Here is a 24003-nt window from a genome sequence, read left to right on the forward strand (position 1 = left end):
CTCAGTATTTGTGAAAGACTCCAAGCAAACAAAACAGTAAGGTAAATCAAACAATCCTGATGATGACAGCAAGCGAGACAGTCCATGCTGTACAGGTTAGAAACAGACCTATCCCACTCCCTACCTCTATCAGATGCAATTCCTAAAAATACTTGTGATGGTTTCACTCTTCCTCTGCCTTGATTCATTTCAGCAAAGTGAGGGAGGCCACTGATCACAACCAAGGCCCCAGTGTGTATCTGTTTGTCTTATCTCCTATGGAAACTGGCAGATGTATTTGGGAAAGACAGCTGTCACAGGTTTCAGCTTTGCACAGCTTTTGTTAAATTTGTAATAGACTAAGCCAGAATAAATGAATTAAAACATACATTAACAGCATTAGCAATGCTCTAACTAGGAATCTAAGTTATTAAAGTAAGCTCATGCTATTCAGAAAACATGTTAGCCTGTTAGCAACAGAAGAGAAAATTACTGGTGGAATGGTTGTTGGAAAATCAGTAATGCAACCTGTGTGACATCCACAGGTGCCAATTACAGTGCTTGTGCGATATAGTGCCTAATGCAGTGGAGGGTTCAACACATTCGGCTTTCCACCTCTACCCATGCAATGAAATTCAACCCTGATGTCCCCATTGTCACTCCCTCGCAGCAGGCCACCCTATCGCATCATGTGCTAATCCACGGACACCTATATATAGAATAAAATTACAATGTATAGTACATATGGCTCTATGCAAACACGTGAAACGATTTTTAGGAAGACAGACTCACAGCTCACAGATACCTTGGTAGACACAATACTTTGCCACTCTGGCAACAAATCCTAAATGTCCCAGCTTCTTAAACAGAGCCACAGGAGGGTTCCCATGGCAGGTGTAGCACAGCCAGCTTGCGGCCCACAGAGAGCATAGAGCAGGGTACCTGCTGAACACGGGCAGGAGGGAGTTTATCTTCCCAGAAGGGGAAACAAGTGTGATTATCGCTGGCAGCTCATTCACATTTTTGAGAGGGGAAGACAGATGCTCTCAGTTTGGGAAGTGCCCCGAGCTGCAGCACCTGGAGGTTCCTGCTAGTCTGCTTTGGACCCAGCAACAGGAACCGTGCACTGAGAGTTGTCCATGTCCTCAGCTGGAACAGGAGCGTCAGCCTCTGCACCTCACGGGAACCACAAGCATATTGCTACCTGCGCTGGTACTAACCATTATCGGGCATCACCTTTCCTGAACCTGAAAAAAAAATGCCTGAAGCCAGCAAGACTCTCTTCCATGGCAAAAAACTGCACTAAGAAGGGAGGAGACAGCATTCCAAGGGGAAGAATAGGAGAATGCTGCTGTTATGGGATTTGGGAGTCAGTGTTTGTTTGCCCCTAGGTCCAAAGAAAATTAAGTGCTAAGAGTATAGTATACACATTCTAAAAATAGATCAAAGAGATGGAAAACAAGCCAGAATTTTGTGAATAATTTTTTTTAAGCGCAAAGCTGAAACAATTCTGTACTATGCTCAAGGTTTAATGGGAGTTTGAATAAAAATCTCCAGTTTTAAAGTGCGGGCTGCATTTCTGACTGATTGAGAGTGAATCCTTGCAACAACAAAAAACAAAGAGTCTAATCAGAGCCACCCTATGAAAACTATCTTCCCCTGGGGTGAGTCAAGAGCACACTAACAACCACTTGTTCTAAACTCCGCTACAACAGTCACAAATCCTCTGGAACGTAAAGAGGTTAAAAATATTATGTGAGACTGGTCCTTCAAATAGGAATGATGCACTATGACTACTTCTTTAAGACATTCAAAGCACATTTCTGCTTCTCTGCAGTCATCAACATGGAACCCTGCGACTGCATTACTGCGAAAGAGACTTCCTCCACGTTTATCTGCAGAGGACCCTGCGCTTTATCAAGACAGTAACAGTTTGGGTAGGAATTTCAGTTACTATTTTATCGTGGCCAAGTAAGCAGCAACTCAGCAGCTTCTGCTGAAATAGCACCACCACAGCACTGGAATGGCATGCTACATTACTTATTTACTGTTTTGTAGTTTACATAAAGATTCATATTCAGCTTATTTGAGTAAGGCTAGAGGAGGCACGGGCTGTATAATTTTGCAAACTGAAAGAGCGATAAAAAATATGAATGACTCAGTAAAAGTACTGCGTGCACTTCGCCCCCCTCATCGCCCCAGTGGGTCTGTGCCCTGCCATTTGAAAAGCCTGCCTGCAGTTACGCCTGCCATGCTGTGGCAGGAGCACATGCCAGCACAGGTACACACTCACAGCTGGTGCTGAAGGGAGGTGTGTCTCGACAGCCTGGAAACAAAACAGCCCTTTACCTCTGAAAACTAAACCTCCCTTCCATGCTGGTGCAGAGGCAGAGCACGCTGGGTGTCTGAGCAGACAGCTATATGTGCGGTGTGCATGGAGGCTCGGCTGGGCTCCCTTACCGCATTACAGCCCTCGCAGCACTAAAGTGGCAGGAGGGAGCGGTTTGCTTGGGCGCAGGGAGCCGTCAGACCCCCACCGCTCACCGGGACGGGGTGTCCCCGGAGCATCTAAATTCCTATAAACCAGTGAGCTGCTCCCACTCCTCGGCAGGCTCCTGCCTCCCCCTAAGGACAACACGGCACGGGTTTCGGGGTGCTACACCGAGCCTCCCCCGCTCCGCAGGAGGAAGCCAGAGATCTCCCTCATCCCCGGAACCCCGTTAATACATTGACTTGTTACAGTGCCCCGGCACCAGGCAGCCGGCCCGAGGGGTGCTGCCTCTCCCAGTATGGCCGGAGTCCAGGCTCCCCCCCGCGTCGGGCAGTCCGGCATAAGCCGCGCGCCCCGTTTTGGGCCAGGGGCTGCCCCGAGAGGACACGTACCTCTGCAGGGGCATGACTTCGCAAGCCATGCTCGCCATCGGGCCGCCAGCCGTCCGCTTCGCCTCTCCTCTCCTCTCCTCTCGCCGCGCCCGCAGTGCCGCCAGCGCCTCGCCGCGGGGAAGCGAGCAGCGCGGCCCGGCCCCGGGAGGGGCGCAGTGGCCGCCAGCCCCGGGTTGGCGGCTGACATGGCCCGCCCGCCGCCGAGGGCACTGGCCCGGCCCCTCTCGCTGTCGCCGGGGAGCGAGGGACACCCGCCCCGGCCCATCCCACAGGCCTGGTCAGACACGGATTAACCAAAAGAGGTTTACGCTGTGCAGTTGGTCCTAGAAGAAATCCCACAAGCTGAGAGCTAACTGCCACAGGATAACTTTTAACAAAAACACCCCACAAGGTCTTCCATACCCCTTTTAGTAACTATAGCCCCTTCCCTTCTTCCTAAATGTCACCCACGGTGCAACGTAGTTCCCCAGAAGCTCCCTCTCCCCGCTGCAGTGGTGCTGGAGCTCTCCGGGCGCTCGGGCAGGGCACTCGGCATCCACCTGGTCCGCCCAAAGCTCTACTGTACCATTGATAGCATCGCTGGGTTACTTCCCATCCCAAAGCTGCAACAAGCCACGCTGCTGCATACAGGCACCTTCCCCATGTACAGGTGTCCACTGGGGCCAGCACAACTGGGCCTTTGAACCTACGATCCCTTTGCATTGCTGTAGGTGCTACTGGGGTTCAGAGGGTTTCTGCAGTAGTTGGCCAACCAATTTGGACACACAGCAAAAAGGAGCACATGAGAACTCTTCCCTTAACAGTTGAAATGAAGAGCTAAGTGTTGCAGAAGCTGAACTAATTTTTCACTGACATTTCCAGTGGGCCACCCTCAAGCACTCAGGCTTCTACATCTGTGGCTCCTGACCAAATAGTGCTCTGAAACAATGAATCACACTGTTTTACTTGGTGGAAATTCGGGTCTGGGAAAAGTGGTAAACAAAAGAACCCCACACAATGGGCGTGCCACTTTCCAGGACATAGCAGCCTCGGAAAACAAGCAGTACACATTCTGTCAGAAGGTCTTGCACTGAAAGGTCTGATGGCTGCTGAAGGAGCATACCCAAGTTTTATTTTTTTACCTTTGCATTCCCTCTGCCCAAAACACCTAAAGAATCAACTTCGACTTTCCCAAATATTGGAGAGAAACACTTCTGCTGCTGCCCTACCTGTGAATGACATTCCCACACTGCACACTTTATATGACAAAGGAGAAGGCAAACTCGAACTGATTAAGGGGCATAAGACAATGGATCCTCTCAGCATTTTAGGTGGTAAAATCCTAATGACTAATTCTGGCACTGGCAGACATTCCAGTCTTCAAAAATTCAAGCCAATATTAAAAGCACCATCACCCTCAACCCCAGTGACAGCTGGCACTGGCACGGGAGAAAGCTGCGGCAAGAACTTAGTACCTGTACGTTTAAGACTTCCATGCAGATGTAGGTCATGCGAATTAGACACAAGCCACATCAGCTTTCTGGAGAAGCGGCAGACGCTCACAGGTTAGCAGAAGAGGACCAGACATTTCACAGGGATGCTTAACAGATCCTGACCTTTCTCAGTGGAAGACGGAGTGTTTTCTATCTTAAAAACAGCAGGCAGCTGCAGCCTCAGAAAGTGGTGGCATGGAGCAGAGACGCAGAGGTCAATTGAGAAGTGGCTCTGCTTCAGTACACTGAACTGTTTAATATTTGCTCCTGTCAGCAGGCTGGCTGGAAGAAGAGCATTAGTGATGCTTCTGCCCGTGGCCTCAGCACAAGCCTATTCTGCTGCACCACAGTCACACCAGGCGCAGCACAGGACCTCTTTTTAGGAAAGCCAGCAATGCTGATAAAGCACTCTGCCAGCATGGATCTGGGCTGCTCTTATCTCTGGTAATTAAATGAATATCTTGATGACTTCCCACTAAATTAAATGTGCCATATGTGCTCTTAAGCAACTAAAACCATGAGAGAAAGATTCTACTCTGATACATAAAACTGCATCAATGTAAAACAAAGACATCTTGTATTGTCTCACAATTTGACAATAAATTAAATTGCCTCTTCCTGGACAGCCTTTTTTATACACACACAATTATTAATAGTTTATCACACTTCTATAAACTGAGTGTTACCATTAGGATGCCAATTAAAAAGAAAAAAAATTCCACATTTAACTAAGGACCCATGTACATGGGGAAGGAGTCAGTGTGTCAATGTTCCACAGAACAGCTTGCTGAATAAACAGATGTGGAATAACTCAAACAGTTGCTGTCCTCTGAATTTATATCCTAGCTATTTTGTCTTAACTTCCATGGGATTTGCCCGTATAAATGAGCTTAGACATACTAAGATCCTCAGCAAAGAATCCACTAACAAAAAGAGATGCTGCAATAACCAGAAAGATAAATTTATGAATTAGCATCAGTGAATATGGTTAGTCCATACCATCCTGCTACAATCAATCAGACGCCTTGGGAGAACATTAGAGTTGTCCAGGGCTCCGTGAGCCATCAGCACCTTCAGATCCACCTGCTATTTTTATTCTTTTGGAGTCCCCTCAGTGGGGTATCAATTTTCTCCTCCCTTGCCTGCCTCTTTAACATTGCCCAAAACATCATGACTAAGAAGAGGTGCCATAGCTCACATTTCCCTGCAGGCCCACTGGCATGCAATGTCACCATCCTTTAAAAGAAAGGAGACCAGAAATGAAAAAATGCAGTTGGTAGACCTCTGCTAGCACTGCTGGTTTCCCAAGGTTTTAGTTATTTCTGGAGCAGCTGCAAATATTGCAATAAAATATTTGAACATGGAGAAATGTCAAAGAGTTTGGGGCACAGTGGCCAACCCTCAGTAAGGGCAGTAGTACTTGCTACACAAGCAGCAGGAAATCACCCCACACATTGTCTTAATGGGCCCTTTGAATCTCTCACCCTGCTAAACAAGCACACAACTCCTTAATTCTTCACCTCCCCTGTTCGTGGGTACAGACCACAAGTGATGTGTTTGTGGCACAAAGTAGGCAGGCAAAGGCTGCCAGAAAACTACAATCTTATCTCTGAACAATTCCACTTCCTTCTCACAGATGTTTATGCTAAAGCCAACTTGCTACTTGACAGAGGCAGGAATTCCTACTTTCCACCTGCCCTCTTATGCCCTTTTTAACTTGCATAATTCAAGCTAGGCTGTCACATATAAAACCTGGGATTATAACACATTTTAGTTTGGATTTGTTTGCACTTGTTGAATTTGTTCTCCCATGTCAAACATGGAAAACAAAACCTCTTCTGCAAGTTTCATATGATTATTGTATTCCTATTGCTCAGAAAGGCCAAATTCATCTGTTGGCAGCAAAAATGCACAGCACTAGCTATTTATGGGACCATCAAGCTTGCATACAGAGAATAGGGAAAAAAATCCCTCTCGACAGGCACAGCATCCTCTCCACTGACTATATACTCCTTAGTGTGTTGTGAATAGTTCAGGAAAACAGATAGCAAATAATAAAAATTATAAAGCCCCCTAAAATACCAGCACATACTGCCACACTTCAGCACCTATGCCAAGGCAACACCTGGGTTCAAACTATTTGATTTACAATTTTCTTACTGAGATTCAACAAAGAAAAAAAAGACACTGTCTGGAAGTAAATATGTCTCTTGTCAATCATCCTTACAGAAGTGCTTTATCCTTTTTCTCTCTTTTTCATACTTAGCTGCACACCGTAACTTTCTCATCACATAAACAAGAGGTTCTGTGAACAGCACCAAAGAATATAAGAAAAAAATGATCTAGATATGAGATTTTATGAGAATATGACCGTGTCTCTGCGTCCTGAAAAGCAGTTACCCCTTGCCTTACTGCACTATCATACAAAAATTAGATATTATTAAAAGAAAAAAAAAAAAAAAAAGGAAAAATAAAAGATCTTGCCTGGTCTGACAAAATCTGGGTTTTTTTAAGATGCTGGAGCTCTGCTGAATACTATCAATGTATTCTCACAGTGGTTACTAAGTCACACAATAATTTTCCCCTGGCAGAAACATGAAATGCAAAGCAAAGCAAAGCAATCATCAGACTGAAAATCCAAGAATGTACTTTACAAAATACCACTAATACAAAATTTAAAATGCCATTATTTAAGTACACATACATGCATTGATACATGCATTTTTCTCTTTAGAGTATCTGTGAATATAAACATCTGCAATTACAAATGATAAATACCCTGGAAAACCTCCCGCAGACCAGATTCGTGTGTGCACACATGAAATAAGCAAGTCACATGTAAATAGAAACCGTATTTGGAAACTGTAGCCCTTCATGTCCAAACAAAGCAGACAGATGATTAAATAGGCCCTGTCCAAAAGAGTACAAACGGGAGCAAAGAACAACTAATATGTCAAAACCGTAATTTAGTAAAAGGGGAATCCTCAGAAAGGGAGTGAGTATTAACAGCAACTTTCCAAGGCTGGTGCTCAGCCCTGTACCACTGAATGCTTTTATCAATAATACTGGTGGTTCTTTTTCTATGCTGCATACAAGCAAGCATTAGGACTTTCCATAAAGACATATAAAACTCTGATCTAGGAACTACATGCAAGATGATGGGTCCTACTGGGGGATGTATTACAGCAGATGAGCACTTCTACACAAGCCCTGAGTGACTGTGTGGCTAATAGAAGTAACGTTCGTTCTCCGCAGAGGCATCAACATGGATATTGCGTTGAAAAGGTGTATTGTGTCTGTATTTCCTGTTGGGGTAGTTGCTACAGAAAACTTTGATTAGTTCCAATTCTCAAGCAAGCTGTGAAAAATGGAAGAGTGCTCAAAGAGAACCCATGAAGGGAACGCAAGAACTAAACCCCACATGTTTAGTGCTTTTCAAAGAAAACACCCTGTGCATGCAGGAAACATTAGTATTTGACCTTGTACTCACAAGCTGAACAAGATCCAATGGCTGGGAGTCAAAGACAGCCAAATTATTACTAGAAATGAGACTTTTTAAATGACGAGGATAACTAACTAGTCACACAATCCATCAAAGACAATGGTGAATTTTTAACATTGCCTCTGTTTCGGAACGCCGAGCCTTATACAATCTGCCCAGATGTAATTTGCAGAATACTCTTACTTGTTTTCTTAACTGATACTCCTCTTGTCCAAAAGAGAAGTAGGTTGCTCTCGGTTTACTTCATTTTATCCCTTTTATTTTTTGCACTGGCATAGAAATACAAGTATTGTTGGCATATACATGGGGAATATTCCTTTTTTTTTTTTTCTCCCACTGCAGCTCTTCTGTTCCTTTCTGCAACTTGGAGGCCAAATCACCTTTAAAAAAAGCTAGTTAAAATCTATTAAGGAAGAAACATATGCCATAATTATTCCATAAACTTGCTGGGACAGGAGAAAAGTAAACACCAAGCTGAAAGTTTCTCAGAGCTTCACGTTCTCAGAGTTCCTGATCTGAACCGACAGATAAGCATGTCCATCACAAGGGACACCTCAAGCTCCTTAGGGAACCTGCATTAGCTGCTGCACTGCTCTTCTTTCAGCAGCAGTGTCCTGTGCAAGCGCTGCCCCACCCGCCTGCCAGCTGCTTTTAACTTGCTCCAAAGGACACTTGCCCCATGGGACAGCCCAGAAATTATTTCTTGGCTTCCCCCCTCAAGAAGGGGGAGGACTGGGAGTAGATTCCTAACCGGTTTTCTGGGAAAGCATCAAGTAATGAACGGTTGTGCCAGTTAATCTGCTGTGGGAACAGGGTAAAGCATACTGTGTAACAAGTCACTCAGTTTTTCGTTTGCACCAGTCAGTCCACATGCCAGAGCACTGTAGAGCAAGCAAACAAGCAGGAGTCTGGTCAAGTACAAGTTATTTTCAAAGCAGGCTTTAAGCTCTGCTAGTCCAATGAAATTTCTCCCACTCCTCTAAATGATTATTTTTATAAAACAGTCTGCACAAAGACCCTGTCAATATTTAGCTCTTTCAGACCAAAGAAAATGTTTGCCACAGAAAACACTGATGAAAAAGCATTCATTTCTCAGCAAAAATATTAGAAAAACTTAAAAAATTTAAATGAGCCCTTGGTAATCCCTGCATTATTTATATTTCCTACCAAAAATGTCACTAGTTTCACACTTTCCCACCTTTCAAAAACATCCTTCCAAACCTCTACAAAATTACTGTCCTTTGAACTTCATGCCTCTGCACTCACCATCCTTCCTACCTTCTAAAGCATCTTCAAGAGCAATGCTTGTAGGTCACCCTTAGCCTCACAAAATAACGACCATATCAGAAGGGGCTGTGCAAAAGCAGAGGAGTGGGCCACACCATTCACGTTTGGCGCATGCGGTTTTTTACTCCACTGAAAGACAAAACTGCCATCTGTGTTGGCAAGGGAGGCGGCCTGGCAGATTTACCATCCAGAGAAACCCTCTGGAAATAGCTCCTCTTCTTGAGCAAATGACGCAATAGAAAGGAGTCCTCCCTTTGCACAAGTGCCCCAGTACTCAGCCTGGCTCCTGGGAGAGGTGGGAAAAGATGAGCTAGCGGGAAAAGATGAGCTGGTGGGAGAGACTGACTCTGGCTGGGAGGCACTGAGAGTAGAGAGCTGGGTGAGAACTCCATCTCTGCCTAGAGCTGGAAAGATGCATCTGCCATGGAAGCAAGGGAGATTCTGGCTAAAAGACAATTCTGATCAGATCTATTAACAGCACAGCCCTCTCAGGCCAGTCCCAGGCCTTTTTTCCTGCACCCAGCTGTGCATACATCAAGAAACATTAATTATGATTTATGTGCAGCCAGGTACAACAATGCTGGACTCAATCGGTGCAGCTCACTGCTGTGCCCCTCATTTGCAACATCAGCTTTGAGTCTCACCACTCCATAGGTATCCAGGCTGTGCAAACACACTCCTATCCTGCTGCAGGCCAGTCTGAGCAATGTTAGGATTGGCACAAGTACATACCAAAGGGAAAAAAAAATTCAGCACAAGCCTATGTTTAGTTATCAAGAACATTCAGAGAGACAAGAGGTAGGTCTGTAAGCTTGTAACTTCCCAACCCACCTTCACAGCCCTGGGAAAAATGTAAGTTTTCTGCCCAAGGGGCATAAATCGAGCAAAAGCTAATGAGAGTTTAGAGGAAAACTTATTTTCTGTGATGCTCAGTAACCTCTCAGAACGGTGGTCACTTTTTTTTTGGGTTTTTTTTGACACTTTCTTGAGTTTCAGGATGGGTTTTTGTGTTTGTGCTTTTTTTTCTTTTTTTTTTAAGGAAACATCTACAAATTTTATAAAACTCTCCCAAGAGAGTAATAATTTCATGGTGGTTAGGTGGTTCCTAATCATATTGCAGGATAATAAAAATGTTATTTTGTTATAATTAATCCCCCCTGACATGACTCAAACTTTCTGAATGCAGAGAGCTTGAAGACTGAGAAAGGGCCTGAGGAACTGGTGGTGGAAGAATCTCTTGTTTCCAGGAGGGCTGTCAAAGCCTTAATGACAGGAAGTCATAACCATCCAAGCAACCTTTAGTAATTTCTTTGCAGTTACCTAATGGCCTCTCTTTGCAGTGATCCCTAGAGCAAATACACTTCTTGCAACAGGTGCAAAATAAAAAGGAAAGCTTTGGTAAAGAAAACAGAACTATCTTCACACTGCCTAACTGAAATCCTCTCAGGCCAGGAGGAAGGCACTGAGCCAAGGTGAGAAAGTGCAATTTACAGATAAGCAGTCAGCCTGGGATCACATTCCTCACAACAGATATAATTAGATAAATCTCTCATGGCCACTGACCATGAAACAGGAGGATTTTACGATACTGAAACAGCTCAGAGACAGACGGATGCAAGCAAAGTGATCAGAGCACTGAGTGACAACCCTGTCTTACCATCCCCAGCCTTTTCTTATTAGAATGCCAGCCGACCACTTTGATTAAAAATATACATGTGTGTCATGGGAAGTCACAGCTGAACTCCATCAGCTTCCACTGCAACGTGTGGAACACAACGTCCAAATGCACAGCTCTTTCAGCTGAACCAGGAAGCTGCAGCAGCAAGCGCTTCTGGCTGAGAACTGGGTGACCTCTGCTCGGCTGATCTTTCTGCTGATTGCCTGCAGGACGTGGGCCCAGGTCCCCTCTGGGGAGCCACACAGGAAGGACCTCGCAGCTCCAGGTGGTAGAAAACTGCTTGCTTTGCAAAGCTCCCGGAAACAAGGCACGCTGCGCCGAACCTCCTCAGCTGAACAATGCGCCAGGGGCTTCAGGGAACAGGCTAAGGAAGCTACTGGAGAGGGAACCGCTCACTTACTGTAGTAAAAATAAGTCACAGTGCAAAGGCTCTAACTCTTCCCTAGTTGCGAGTAATACAGGTTTAGTGATGGGTGTCTTGGTTTCTGTAAATACAAATAAAAAAAGCAAAACTATTTCCAAGGCTGGTTTAAATTCCTTAATTTAAATTCCTGTGTGTTCTCCCATAAGAGGTCACCAGTCCTTTTGTTTGTAAAATGACCTCAAAACTGTCATAGGTGTATGTACCTTACTTCTTACAGGAAAAACTACTGTCTGACCCAGTTGGTACCAGGAAGCCACCAGACTCATGAGATGAAGGGACTTTCTCCTCACAGCAAAAGCAAATACAAAAAAAGAACAAGAAGACAGTATAAAGAACCCTAGCTGAGAGGGCAATGTTGGAGATACAGAGTCAGTTTTTTTCAGCTTTGTTACTCAATTGCTGTGAACTTACTGTAGTCCCTTGCTTGTTTCTCAGGCTGCTGGATGCTGTCCCAGGAAACACGAAAAGCTAATATACTTGGCTCATGGACTGAAAGAACAACTTTCATTTCCATATGCACATTATGGCATTAAAGTGCTGATTTCTACAGCCAACAGCTGTCAGATCTTTGTTTCATTTGTGATCCTTGTTGCTCCCGAGACAAACCACCACTGCTGTGGCACAGGTCAGGGCATCAGATTCAAAATGTTCTCCATCCCTCAAGGTATAATTTGTCATCAGATAAATCTTGCATAGAGAGGCAAAGATAAGATGGCTAGAGGTAAATAGGAAGGTTAGAATAGTGTAATGGAAAAAGTCTAATCTAAAGGAGTAACCTGTGGAGGGTGGAAGAGAGAGGGCGAATGCTTGGAAAAGTAAACTGAAATCCACCCAGGTGACTTGCCTGGAAAAAAAATCTACATAATTACATATTACTGTGACTGTCATCATATCTTGGCTATAAACAGGGGAGAAGAACCCTGGAAAAGCTGAGACCACACCCTGACTCACCATTGACAGTCACCTACCTTGGAGAGACACATTTATCACATCTTTGCGGCTGTGCTTTTAGAAAACTGCACGCTTTTCTTAACAACTCATTAGGTAAGGCAGTTCCCAGTCCCAGCATCTCACAATGGAAGAAAGAAGGGAATTGATTGCATAGGAGGGTGGAGACAAATGTACTCCCAAAGTTAAATGAGTCAGCTTGGAAAAACTAACTCAATGCAACGTAGAAAGTCACAAACAGCAACAATACCCTACCATAAAACAGTCACCTCTGAGGGCTCAGAGCAGGGCCCATCAGAGGCTGCTGCTGAGTGATGCATCAGGCAGCCACCCTCACCACTTCTCCACCAACCTCACAGTGTCCAGACCTTTGCTCCTTTCCTGAGCAGTTTTCTGGAAGAATCCAGCCAGGGCTGTCAGAGGGCAGCCCTGCCTGCCGCCTGGCTGCAATCCCTTATGTAAACCTGGCAGCAAGGCTCCTGAGTGATAAGGCAAATGATTACTTTGGATAGGGACAGAATGTACTGTCAAGACAGACTTCAAAAACAAAAAAACCCAAACCTAAACAAAAATAGTCAGCTAAGCAACCACCAGCCCCTCTGCTTGATTTGTTCTGGCAACAACAGGCACCCAAGTTCTTATCACATGCCAGAGGATAATGGTAAGTTTTGGCTTGCCTTGGTTTTAAACTGCAGCTGCTAAAAGGAAAGCCAACAAATAGGCAAAGTGTTTATAGCAAGCACAAACTTCTCAGTGTACAAATACAAGTGTTTTCATAGCTCAACAATTAACAGGGAGAACATGCAGTGTCATTGAGAAGAGGGTGCAGCAGGGTATATTAACCCACCCCTTACTTTAGGGAGGCTACTACAGCATGTGATCCCTTTATTTGCAGGACATAGGCCAGATATGAGGATCTTTGTGAACAAAAGCTTGATATAAACAAACCTTCTGTTTGAGAACATGCACATGTTAGAAAGCCAGCATGGGGTATCTGTGCTCACAAATCTCATTGCAGCTGTGACTGCAGCCACAAACAGGAATTCATTATCTTTGGCACACAAAGACATGGCTAGAAAGTACTGGAGAAGGCAGCTTGCTTACTGAATGATTGCTGTGGTTGCTCTAAGCTTTGGCTCTCAGGAACTGCACAATGTTTTTCACAAAGTTTGGCTGCCATGCAGGCACCCATTCCCCAGCACCCGATTACTACTAGCAAGAAAGGGTACCCAGTTGCACTCCTTTGACTGGTATTTCCACCTAGGGAACACACACAGAGCCTAACAGCACTGCAAAGAACAGGGTGCCCCCTCCCGCTGAGGGATGCTCCTTAAAAACAGCACCAGGACTGCAAAGAGATGCAGCTCCAGCAAGTGCTAGAACAGCCATATACACCAAAGCCTATTTCTCAGGTAAAAGATCCAGGATGGTGACAACAAACAATCTGCAGATAGGATGAACCTCTGAGCCAGCATCAGGAAGGACATTTCTGCTCACCATAACAATCCCCTGCCTCACATTCTGACTGCGGGAAGCATTTTCCCTCCTGCCTGAAGGCTATCCCTTTTCTTTGCTCATATATAAAGTTTAGCACAAAAGGCTAAGATCATTGCTTCCAAGAGGCCCTCCTACCTTTTTATCCACTTAAATTTTAATATATCCTATTCCCGAAGCAAAATCCATCCGAATCTGTTATTAGAAGCACTTAACGTTTTAGCACCTCTAGGCACATCCAAAATCACTCCAGTTCCTACTGCAGTTATGTCTGCCCCCTCTGAACCAGAGTTTTGAGCAGACTTTTCCCTTCTAGACAGTAAAAAGAAAGAGGGACCCAAACAGGGACTCCGAGGTTCACAGTCCACCCTCACCCCCTCTCACTGAGGGTCTGCTAAGGCCCCAGGAGGCCCCATTCCCTCCTGCCTATACCCTTGTCCCAAAGCTGCTGCCTTCCCCGGCTCCTGAGCTCTGCAGTGTGTTCTGTGGCTCTCAACCAGGTAAAGTATGTATGTGGCTCCCAGGGTCCAGAAATTTGGCTGCCCTGCTCTGAAGCTCTGCACAGGAGCTCTTGCAAAAATTATATAAGCCTCATGGAATATGCGACAAGCTGCATACTGCGTGCAGACTTTCATCCTTTCAGAGGACCAGTGTCTTCTTCCCCTTCCTTTCTTTCTCCACTGTTTTGGGATTTACCTGAAGACTGCATTAATTACAGGTATGTTTTTCTGCTACTACATAATCAGCAGTTTGCCCTTGGCATGCAGTTATCATAATGAGGCAATTTTCAAGAGAACACATACATTATGTGCTAGGGGGGATTACAGGTACATATGGTTAATCCACCTTCTTTGGTCAGAAAAAAGAACATATCAACTTTACAAATAGTGTTTGCTTAAAATAACAGTTGTGAACAGAAGGTGATACAGATTTTATGCTCTGCATTATGTTTTGACTGCAACTGATACTTCACGTATTTCAAATGACAGCAGCACCTTCAAAAAATTCCTGTGATGAGGAATATCATACCTGCGATGAGGCACAACATGTCTTTCAATATTTAAAAAAACTAGTAAGCTATTTTAGAAGACATAGTCACAATCGTAGCTGCTAATTAATAAGCAGATCTTCATTTTAAGCTCAACTGTATGAAGACACATACTGAGAGGTATTTTAAATAGGATCCAAAATTACTAACCAACCAGAAGCCTCTCACCTTCTCCCTGAAGACCTCTGTTCTAGTGTCAAATGAAACACTGAAAAATTAAAGACTACAGTCCTTGCTAGGCGAGGCCTTAACAGGCTCAGCATGTCTGGTTATTTCTTCACTGTAACACTTGTGAGCATGCTAAAGGTGGAGTTCTACATTTACCGGTCTGTGTAACCCCTCATCCTCTTCTACTCTACCCATATAATTTTACCTGAGCATGGAAAGGGAAAAAAAACAGGTGTTTTCATGAAACAGCAAATGATTATCACTACCAAGAACAACCTTTATTCTTTTCTAACAAAGATCATATGCTAGCTGAGCAGATACAGTCATTTCACTGATATCTGATAATTACACATAATTAATGATAACATTTATTTAAGAACTGTTAGTACCTTGTGACACACCCCACCTAACAAGAATAGCAGCATGTTTGCACAGCACTTTATAGTCTAGCTCAGATCCCAGAATTCTTCTGCTGAAAAAGGTGAAAACTGCTAATGTAGCCTTGCACTGAGATAATACAAGGTAATACCCCTCTGTGAGCTTAGGCTACACGAGTGACACAAGGCTGTCAAAAGCATGTTTAAAACCACTCCTGATATATGAGAGCACTACATTAATGCACAAACAGCTGTACCCCAAGTATGTTAGGTCTGCTAGAGACCTTTCTCCCCTCTTCCTCTTAGGGGTGGTCTAGGGCCTCCTCTCCAACCTGTCCTGCCCAGCAACTTGCCACCTGGAAACTGCATAGAAAACAGCAAGCACTACCTACTCCTCCTTCAGCAGCAGCAGTAGATCACTGCCAAAAAAGCACTGGAAGCTATCAGCAGTACACATACACAATCCAATTAGGTAAATATGTACAGAAGTGTCATACAGGACACAAAACTAGGGCATTCTTAAACAAAATGCGATTACAAGCAAATTCATTTCTACAGTTTATTAATTCCTCAGATAAAATCAGAGATGCAGAAGGCATCTTTCATCTCAAGGCCTGAGTATGAAGATTAGGCATCTGCCTAATTACAAATACCTCTTATTTGGTGCTTAATGTCCTGTGCCAGTAGTGGTCCAACTGTCCCATATTTCCACAATACTCTTCTAAGTAATTACACATGGATGGGAAAATATTAATTCCTACAGCAAATAATTACAAATTTTGGGGAATGTTCTCCTAAAAGAATCACAATTTTTTGGGGTACATCAGTGACATTCCCAGACACGAGACTCGGCAGTCCTTTGTCTCAACTCTCGAACACCTGATCTCCCTTTACACCTTGCAACATGCAGCAGAGTATGCGGCAGGGACACACTCTGTGCCAAGCTCCAGCACACCAATGCAAGAGGCCCTAAATTCTGACCCAGTCCCAACTGCTTGGCCCTGTCCAGCTGGTAGAACCATATTGTCTTCTCACCTTTGCCAGCTGACCTGCTTCAATAGTTGTTTCCTAACTCGACTCAGTCAAAATGAGCTGAATTAACGAAGATGTGTAAATGAACCTGATGTCTTCTGAGTGCAGGAGTTTTGAAGGCAGGCTTTGGGACAGTAAACCACACAACTGACATGGCTAGAAATTAAAGAGCATGTGTGCCTGCAAGAGCTAGAAACCAGATTTGACACTGATGCTTCACTTCATTATGATTCAAAATCTGGTGTTAGTGCATAATTTGCTAACTCGTCTCATATACTGAGTGCTGTCTGTCTGTCTGCCGGCAATAGCGCTGAGAATAGCACCCATCTCCTGGTCTCCTGCTTCCATGGTGAAGTCACTCGGTTATGTGTCTGGCAGCACTGCCTCTGCTTTGTGTTCTGCATTGGAATGCAGAGATCCTGTGGTGTTGTGCTTCATGACGTGTAAATAGCACTATTTCCCACATTAGCCAACCCCATATTTCAGTAGCATACAGCATTTTCCCACAGTAACCTGAGTCCTTCATTTTCTGCACTAGACATGAGAAGAAAGGGAACGACAGACTCAGCGAAAAGATACTGGTTCAGTCTGATGTCCAGGAAAGGACTTAACAAGAAAACAAACTGACCATTACCTTTTCACCTCATTGACAAAGTGCCAGCAATCAAAACTCGAGATGCTCTTTTAGATAGATACTCTTACAGATGCTCTAGACACACAGATTCTTATAGATAAATCCAGATAGATACTCTTATAGATATGATTTTATTCTTTGTTTTGTCTGAACAACACGAGTACTATCATCATTCCTGTGAGAAAGATAAGATTTCAAAAGGCCCTTCCTTTTTGGATTGAGAATGGGAATAAAGTCAGCCATCTGTTAAGATTTAAACTGAGCAGATCAAATATGCTTAATTACTCAGAGGAGGTATCTACATTTTGGTTGCATCTTGTGCTTAGTGTCATTTCTAGTGCCTGATCTTAGATTGGTTCTGTCCCTCTGCACTCTTTCACCAAGCAAGGCCACCTTCATATGCCTGAAAACGTATATTTGAAAGGCAAACTAAAGCACATAGCTGGCTTTGTAAGGAACCTGTTGGAATGTGAGGCTTCAACAGGGTTATGCACATTAATCTGCCTTACACCCCAGCATGCTGACTTTGTAAGCACTGATGGAAAAAAAAAATGTGTTCAAAGTGCTCAGTGCTGGAGGTACGAAACAAACCAAGAAACAAATATAAAGACAATAAAGGAGCACTAACCTGGAGAAAAATGCATCACTGTTAATGAAGGAGATTTCATCTGTTATATCCATCTCCTTCCAACATGAACCACCATCTGTTAATCGGAGGCTGACCTGAGGTATTCCATCTGATAGGCCTGGTTGTGGCACTAGGCACGTTTGGCTGGATCCTTCCATCGTGGACTTTGTCACCTACAGAAGCAAAGAGAGAGAAAAATGAAATGTGAAAGGAAGAAAGGGCAGAGTTTTCAGATAATCTATAACAGAAAGACATTCCTTATCAGTGTACAAGCAGCAAAGTATACGACAAAGTGTAAAACAATAATATAAAATACATGTAAATCAAACATTCTGCTTGATAAAGACTATTTAAAGAAAAATAGAGGTGTGTCTATTGAAAGAACAGGGCCATGAGTAAAATTAAAAAGGAACGTAAGTAAAATAAACAGAAAGTTATTTTCTGTATCACAGAAGACAGACTGAAAAACTTCCTGTTGAATTTGCTTCTTGACACAACTGGAGAAACAGATGGTAAAAGCAATGATACACCTCTTCTTAACCTCCTTGCTCTTTCTTTTAAACAGCAATTAATGTCAACACATGCCCTGGAAGGAAATTTCTCAGGCCGTGAACGCTCTGGTTTGGCATTCTTTGCCGAGGCAGCCAGGACACAGAGCTGGAAGCTGGGCTCCTGAAATCCAAGACAATGCTTCCAAGCATCACTGAAACCATCTACAGAATGGCCAGGGTTCTTGCTCTGCCCCTTCAGCAGAAGTGCACAGAAAGTAAGAAGAGGCGGTGCTGTGTCAGATGGGTGTCCCGTATCAGTGGCAAACAGCAGATGCTTAGGGGAAAAGGAGAGCGAGTTCAGAGGTCTGCCTCTAACGAATGCACTGCCTCAGCTTCTGGCAGTCTATGGTTTAGAGCTTCTTTTGACTCTGAGGTTGCACTTGCTTCACTGTGTTTAACAGCAAATATTTGTGATTACGTTCAGTTTGCTCTTGTGTTCACTTCCTATCTTTAGTCTTTGCAAGATTCTACAGCTAGGAGTTTCACAACATTGTTACATATTGATTAAAATCGGGAAAAAAAAGTACTTCTTTTTTATCTATGGTGACAAATAATATTTCCCCTTTTGAATTATGAGAATTCTGCAGAGGGATCTGGATAAACTGGAAAAATGGGCTGATTCCAATGGGATGAAGTTCAACACGGCCAAGTGTCGCGTCCTGTACTTTGGCCACAACAACCTCCTGCAGTGCTACAAGCTGGGCACAGAGTGGCTGGAGAGCAGTCAGGCAGAAAGGGACCTGCGGGTACTAATTGACAGGAAGCTCAACATGAGCCAACAGTGTGCCCAGGTGGCCAACAAGGCCAATGGTATCCTGTCCTGTTTCAAAAATAGCATGGTCAGCAGGACAAGGGAAGTGATCCTTCCCCTGTACTCTGCATTGGTGAGGCCACACCTGAGTATTGTGTTCAGTTCTGGGCCCCTCAGTTCAGGAAAGATATTGAAGTGCTGGAGTGGGTCTAGAGAAGAGCAACAAGACTGGTGAAGGGATTTGAACACAAGACCTATGGGGAGAGGCTGAGGGAGCTGGGGTTGTTTAGTCTGGAGAAGAGGCGGCTGAGAGGTGAGCTCATCACTCTCTATAACTACCTGAAGGGAAGTTATAGGCAGGTGGGGATTGGTCTCTTCTCCCAGGCAGTTAGCAATAGGACAAGGGGGCATGGGCTTAAACTCTGCCAGGGGAAATTTAGGCTGGATATTAGAAAGAAATTCTTTCCAGAGAGAGTGGTCAGGCATTGGAATGGCCTGCTCAGGGAGGTGGTGGACTCACCATCCCTGGAGGTTTTTAAATTGAGACTGGACATGGCACTTAGTGCCATGATCTAGTAAATGGACTGGAGTTGGACCAAGGGTTGGACTTGATGATCTCTGAGGTCTTTTACAACCCAGTTGATCCTGTGATTCTGTGAATTTGCAAATAACCGTTCCTCACCCACCTTCCCCATACCACTCTTGACTACTCCAGCAGTAGTCTCTGATCAGACAGAAAAATCCCAGTTTAGATAGTCTCTTATTTTACAGAAGTCACTCTGATGTGTTTGATCCATGTTGCTCCTTTTCTCTACACCTTTTCAGCTTGTACTAACTAGATTTAGTCGTGGTTTTCTATCAAAATCCAACTTTTTATTTGCTTTCACAGTTGCTTACTGAGCTGACAGCTTTGTGAAGTTTCTGTAGTATCAGGATCTCTTTTCTGAAAACAATAGCTAATTTGGAGCTCATCAGTACACACATTTACATAATTTGTAGGTTTTTGTGGACAGTAGTTAGCACATCGTGACAGAAATTCAACTAATCATTTTTTCACCTAATACATTAATAATTAGGAGCCTTCTCTAAGTCCCTGTAGCCAGCTTATAGGTTTTCCTACCTTGAATAATTTTTTATTATCAGCACATTCAGTCTCTGTCTGGGTTATTATTGAAGAGGTTGAACAGCACAGATTCTAACAAAGATCTTTGAGGGACTTCACTCTCTCCACTGATAAACTGACCATATATTTTTATTGCTTTCTAAGTATTAATCCACAAAAAGTCTTTCCATCTAATCACAAGACATTATCCATTTGTTTATTAATTCTGCTTCCTGCTATAGTTTCTACAAACTGGCTTGATAGTAAGTCAGACTTCCTGGATCACTCCTAAACCCTTTTCATCCCTGGCATACCCCACGATTTTTTGTAAAATTCTTGGGTTCACCTCTGTTTTGGAATGCTTTGTTTCGCTCACAGTTGTTTTCAAATGCTTTGTGTGTGTTGAAAAGTTTCATGGGAGAGAAAGCTGCTTCTTACTGAGGTGTGAAGAAAATAAACTGAAAAGTATAATATCACATATATCAGAGGCAAAGGAAAACCAGACAGATATACTGAGAGAGCTTCCCAGACCGCACGCTCCTGGTGAGATGCTGCCTTTGCTGATGTTGATGGGATATTACGTGGAGTTGGGGTCCCGCCTTCGGACCAGCACTGGATTCCAGCAACACCCTGTCAGCCCGTCACCTGCAGCGGTCACTGATTGTTGACACCATGGGAACGGGACGTACAGCACCAGGGTGTCAGGCTGCAGCTCTCAGCCGTCACAAAATGACAGCGGTGCTGTGATTTAAAAGGGGAGGACCACATCTGTGGGGAGAAGGGGAAGCAGGGGGCCACAAATCGGTGTTGTTACAGGAGTGAAACACGACGGGAGGTGTCAGGGTCTGGGATCTGAAGGCACCAACTCACTGTATTCTGCTGGAATGGTTGTTAAGCCTTTCTTCTGCACTGAGATCTTGCAGTCACTCATCTAGCTTTTAGTAGCTGGAGGTGAGCGTTGTCTGTTGTGCCTGCACAAGAACCTCTCTCACTGTGGCCGCCTGATGCTACTTCACCATCACCTACTAGAGCTGACACCATGCACACCAAAAAAACTCTCCACCAGAGTAACAAGAAATGGTGACCTTACATATGCACAAACTCCTAAACTAAACCAGTTCCTACACTGTCCTATTAGTACATATGGCTGTAAGCAAAATGGGCAACCTCTATGATGTGCCACATATGACAGCAGTGATCAAAGCCTGGGAAGAAGCAGGAAGCCAGCCTCTGCACCCCACCGTACTGTGTGCATCCTAATTTTAAGAACACAACCAACAAAGCTAAATAATTTTGCTACCAGGTACTGCATTTGTAGAACCTGCCTTACTCAACAAGAAGCACTAGGTAACGGGCAACATCTGAACAGCATGTATCAGATTCCCTCTGTGCAAATTGTTAATGAATTTCACACTGATTTACAGAAGGTCCTTATACTGAGGAAAACCTATTTATTATTGTGATGCTCTAAAAGGAAAAAAAAAAGTTTTGGTACAGTGTTCGGTTCTTCTGTTTTTCTGGCAGTAATAGATCACTCGGATGCAGGCACTTTCAACACAAGACTTGCCAGTCACATACAAGCAATGCAGGAAAACTCTGTTTGAAAGATCAGATTCAAATTCAGGATTACCACTGCACTTTTAGGACACATTTAATCATTATGAAGTGGAAGGAATCAGGGCGCTCTATCCTCTGTTCAAGATGATCTGTAAGCTAGTATTTTTATAGCTTTGGGATACCATATCACAGCATTGTAGGTACTTCTTTCACAATATTCCCTAAAAGTAATGGTAAATTATATCTGAATTAAACTTACAATCATATTTTTTTCTGTGCAAAACTGCTTTCAGTTGCATCAGTATAAAAACACATGTAGAAAATAGTATCCCTTAACTCATTCATATTAAAAGTTCAATAAACTTTTCCATTTAACTAATGTCTTTAATTCTTATTAACAACAGGAAGGAACAGTGTTCACTATCTAATTCTACAGTTTTTAGTGACCTTGTGAAAAAGCCACCTGAACAACTTCAGCAACAGCAGCACTTACCTGGAGTGCCACTGAGATGAAGACATGCGTAAGGGCAGACAAAGACTTCTGTAAGTTGAATTCCTTGTAAAGCAGACTAAAGAACTATGGACAGAAGCATTTTAAATGTTTTTTGGCTAGTGGAGCTCTCAAGAGAAATTTTTGGGGCATATTTCTTTGTTCACACACATATGTTTCACACAATGAAGTTTGAGAGAACAGGACCTTACAAGTGAGAACAATACCTGGCAAAACAGCAATGCTCTAAGTTATTAATTATCAAGATGATACTCAAAGACAAGTGTATTTAATTGTTAAATGATAGAAAAGAGAAACCAAACCAAACCAGAACACTTTATAAAGGATACTCTAATTTTCTCCAATGCACCCCCTTTTGTTATCAGCCTAAGGTGCAACCTTACTCCTAGGGGGATGTGGAGGATAGCCAGCGAAACTCCCAGGAGGGCTGTTAACAAAGGCACACAAGAAATCTGTAAGAAGTTCAAGCATTAGTTTCAAAGGAAACAAACAAAAAAAGCCCCTATGGAAACCTGTTTCATGTTGTAACACCTTTCTATAGGCTGGATCTCGTCACACTCCATACCCAGTATTGTAGGAGGTTTGTAGTTACCTGTGCAGCACATCTTTGTTTATATTTTGTCTCCAGAGCAGGCAATCAACCAATGATAAAGAAAGATTCAAGTGAAACTTATAAAGGTCGTGAATGGAAGAACCCCCTATTCTCCAGGTAAGAATAACCCTTAAATACAAGACAGTTGTTTTCAGCTCATTGTGTTCTTAAAAATATTAACAAATATAAAAGAAAGCCACTGCCAATTCATTGAAATACCATCTTGTACAGTGGATGCTTTGCTTCTCTCCAGAAGACTTTTGGAAACAGTCCCACACTTTGTATTCTAGCTCACAGCCCTTCACATTTGGTTTATGATGGATTTAGTTTTTTTTTTCCTTCATATTTAACACCATATCATCAAGCAAATGTTAACCTGACTGCACTGCTTATCTCTTTGATCACTGTTACAAAGTCTAGTTGAAGGCAAGTAATCAGCCTATGTTGGAGAATGGCTTGGAAATGGGGGATGTAGGTCTGCGGAGCAGTTGTACGAGCATAGCCTATTCTGAAGGCCTTAGCATAAGTAGCAAGACTAGGCTGCAGTGGGAACCGCCGACTGTTTCAGTGAAATCAGCAAGGTCACCGAGACCTTGGCAGAGTTTCACAAACAGTTTTCAAGAGCACAAGAATGTAGAATAAGCATAGCTAGCAGCTGCAAGCAGGAGCACCATGCAAATGTGACTGTTAGAGCTTAAGCCAATTAGTAGGTGACAGGTATGCATAATTATCGTGAACTGTATAAGTATATGCTATTCAGGCTGATAAATCGAACTATGCTTTATCACTTATATTGAGTTGACCTGCGTGTTCCTCCACTGCTCAAAAGTGGCGCCTGAATGGGGAGCTGAAGTTTCCACTCGGAGCGGCGGATGCAGAGAAGCACTGGTTAGCAGTGAACCGGGGGGCTAAGATCGACCAAATGCTGTTCGACGCGGCGTGTCGTTCCAAAAGCCTGGACCGTCCAAAAGGGGTCTGCCATCTGCGAGGGTTATTGGAAAGGCTGCCACAAGGTTAACAAAGATAATAAGGATTACAAGGATTACAAAGATAACACGGATAACGGGAAAGGTTGAAGTGCCGGCTGGCGACATGGATTTTGAGGTAGCCCTAAATTTATTTCAGCGCTTTTTAGAAAAGTGGGGTGTAGATTGTATCAAGCAGCTATCGGGGTTAGTTACGTTAGGAAGAATGAAGTTACGGAGTGAATCGTGTTTTCTGAAGAACAGGCCGTGGTTGGGCTCCTCCTGTGTATTCTCTCTGTGGGGGGACTTGAATGGGAAGAAAGTAATATTCGTAGACTGTTAATTTGTGAGAAACCGAGAAGGCTTTTAAACGTTAACTTTGGGATGATAAAGGGTAGAAATTATGGAATAAGGTCAGCA

General features: G+C 43.7%; 1 protein-coding gene across 11 annotated transcripts in view; it reads right to left on the reverse strand.

Moving 5' to 3' along the window:
- Positions 1 to 24003, reverse strand: part of FAM13A (family with sequence similarity 13 member A) — a 141653-nt gene that overhangs the window by 57788 nt on the left and 59862 nt on the right. For 8 of the 11 annotated variants that reach the window (XM_071807816.1, XM_065837401.2, XM_071807817.1 and 5 more), the window contains one exon: positions 17555 to 17727. In XM_071807816.1, the coding sequence (XP_071663917.1) occupies positions 17555 to 17727 (173 nt within the window). Of the gene's footprint in view, positions 1 to 2862; positions 3029 to 17554; positions 17728 to 24003 lie in introns of those variants that run through there. The other 3 variants (XM_071807818.1, XM_071807819.1, XM_065837403.2) reach the window with 1 other exon arrangement.

The sequence above is a fragment of the Patagioenas fasciata genome, chromosome 4, assembly GCF_037038585.1.
Source record: "Patagioenas fasciata isolate bPatFas1 chromosome 4, bPatFas1.hap1, whole genome shotgun sequence".
Classification (NCBI taxonomy): domain Eukaryota; kingdom Metazoa; phylum Chordata; class Aves; order Columbiformes; family Columbidae; genus Patagioenas; species Patagioenas fasciata.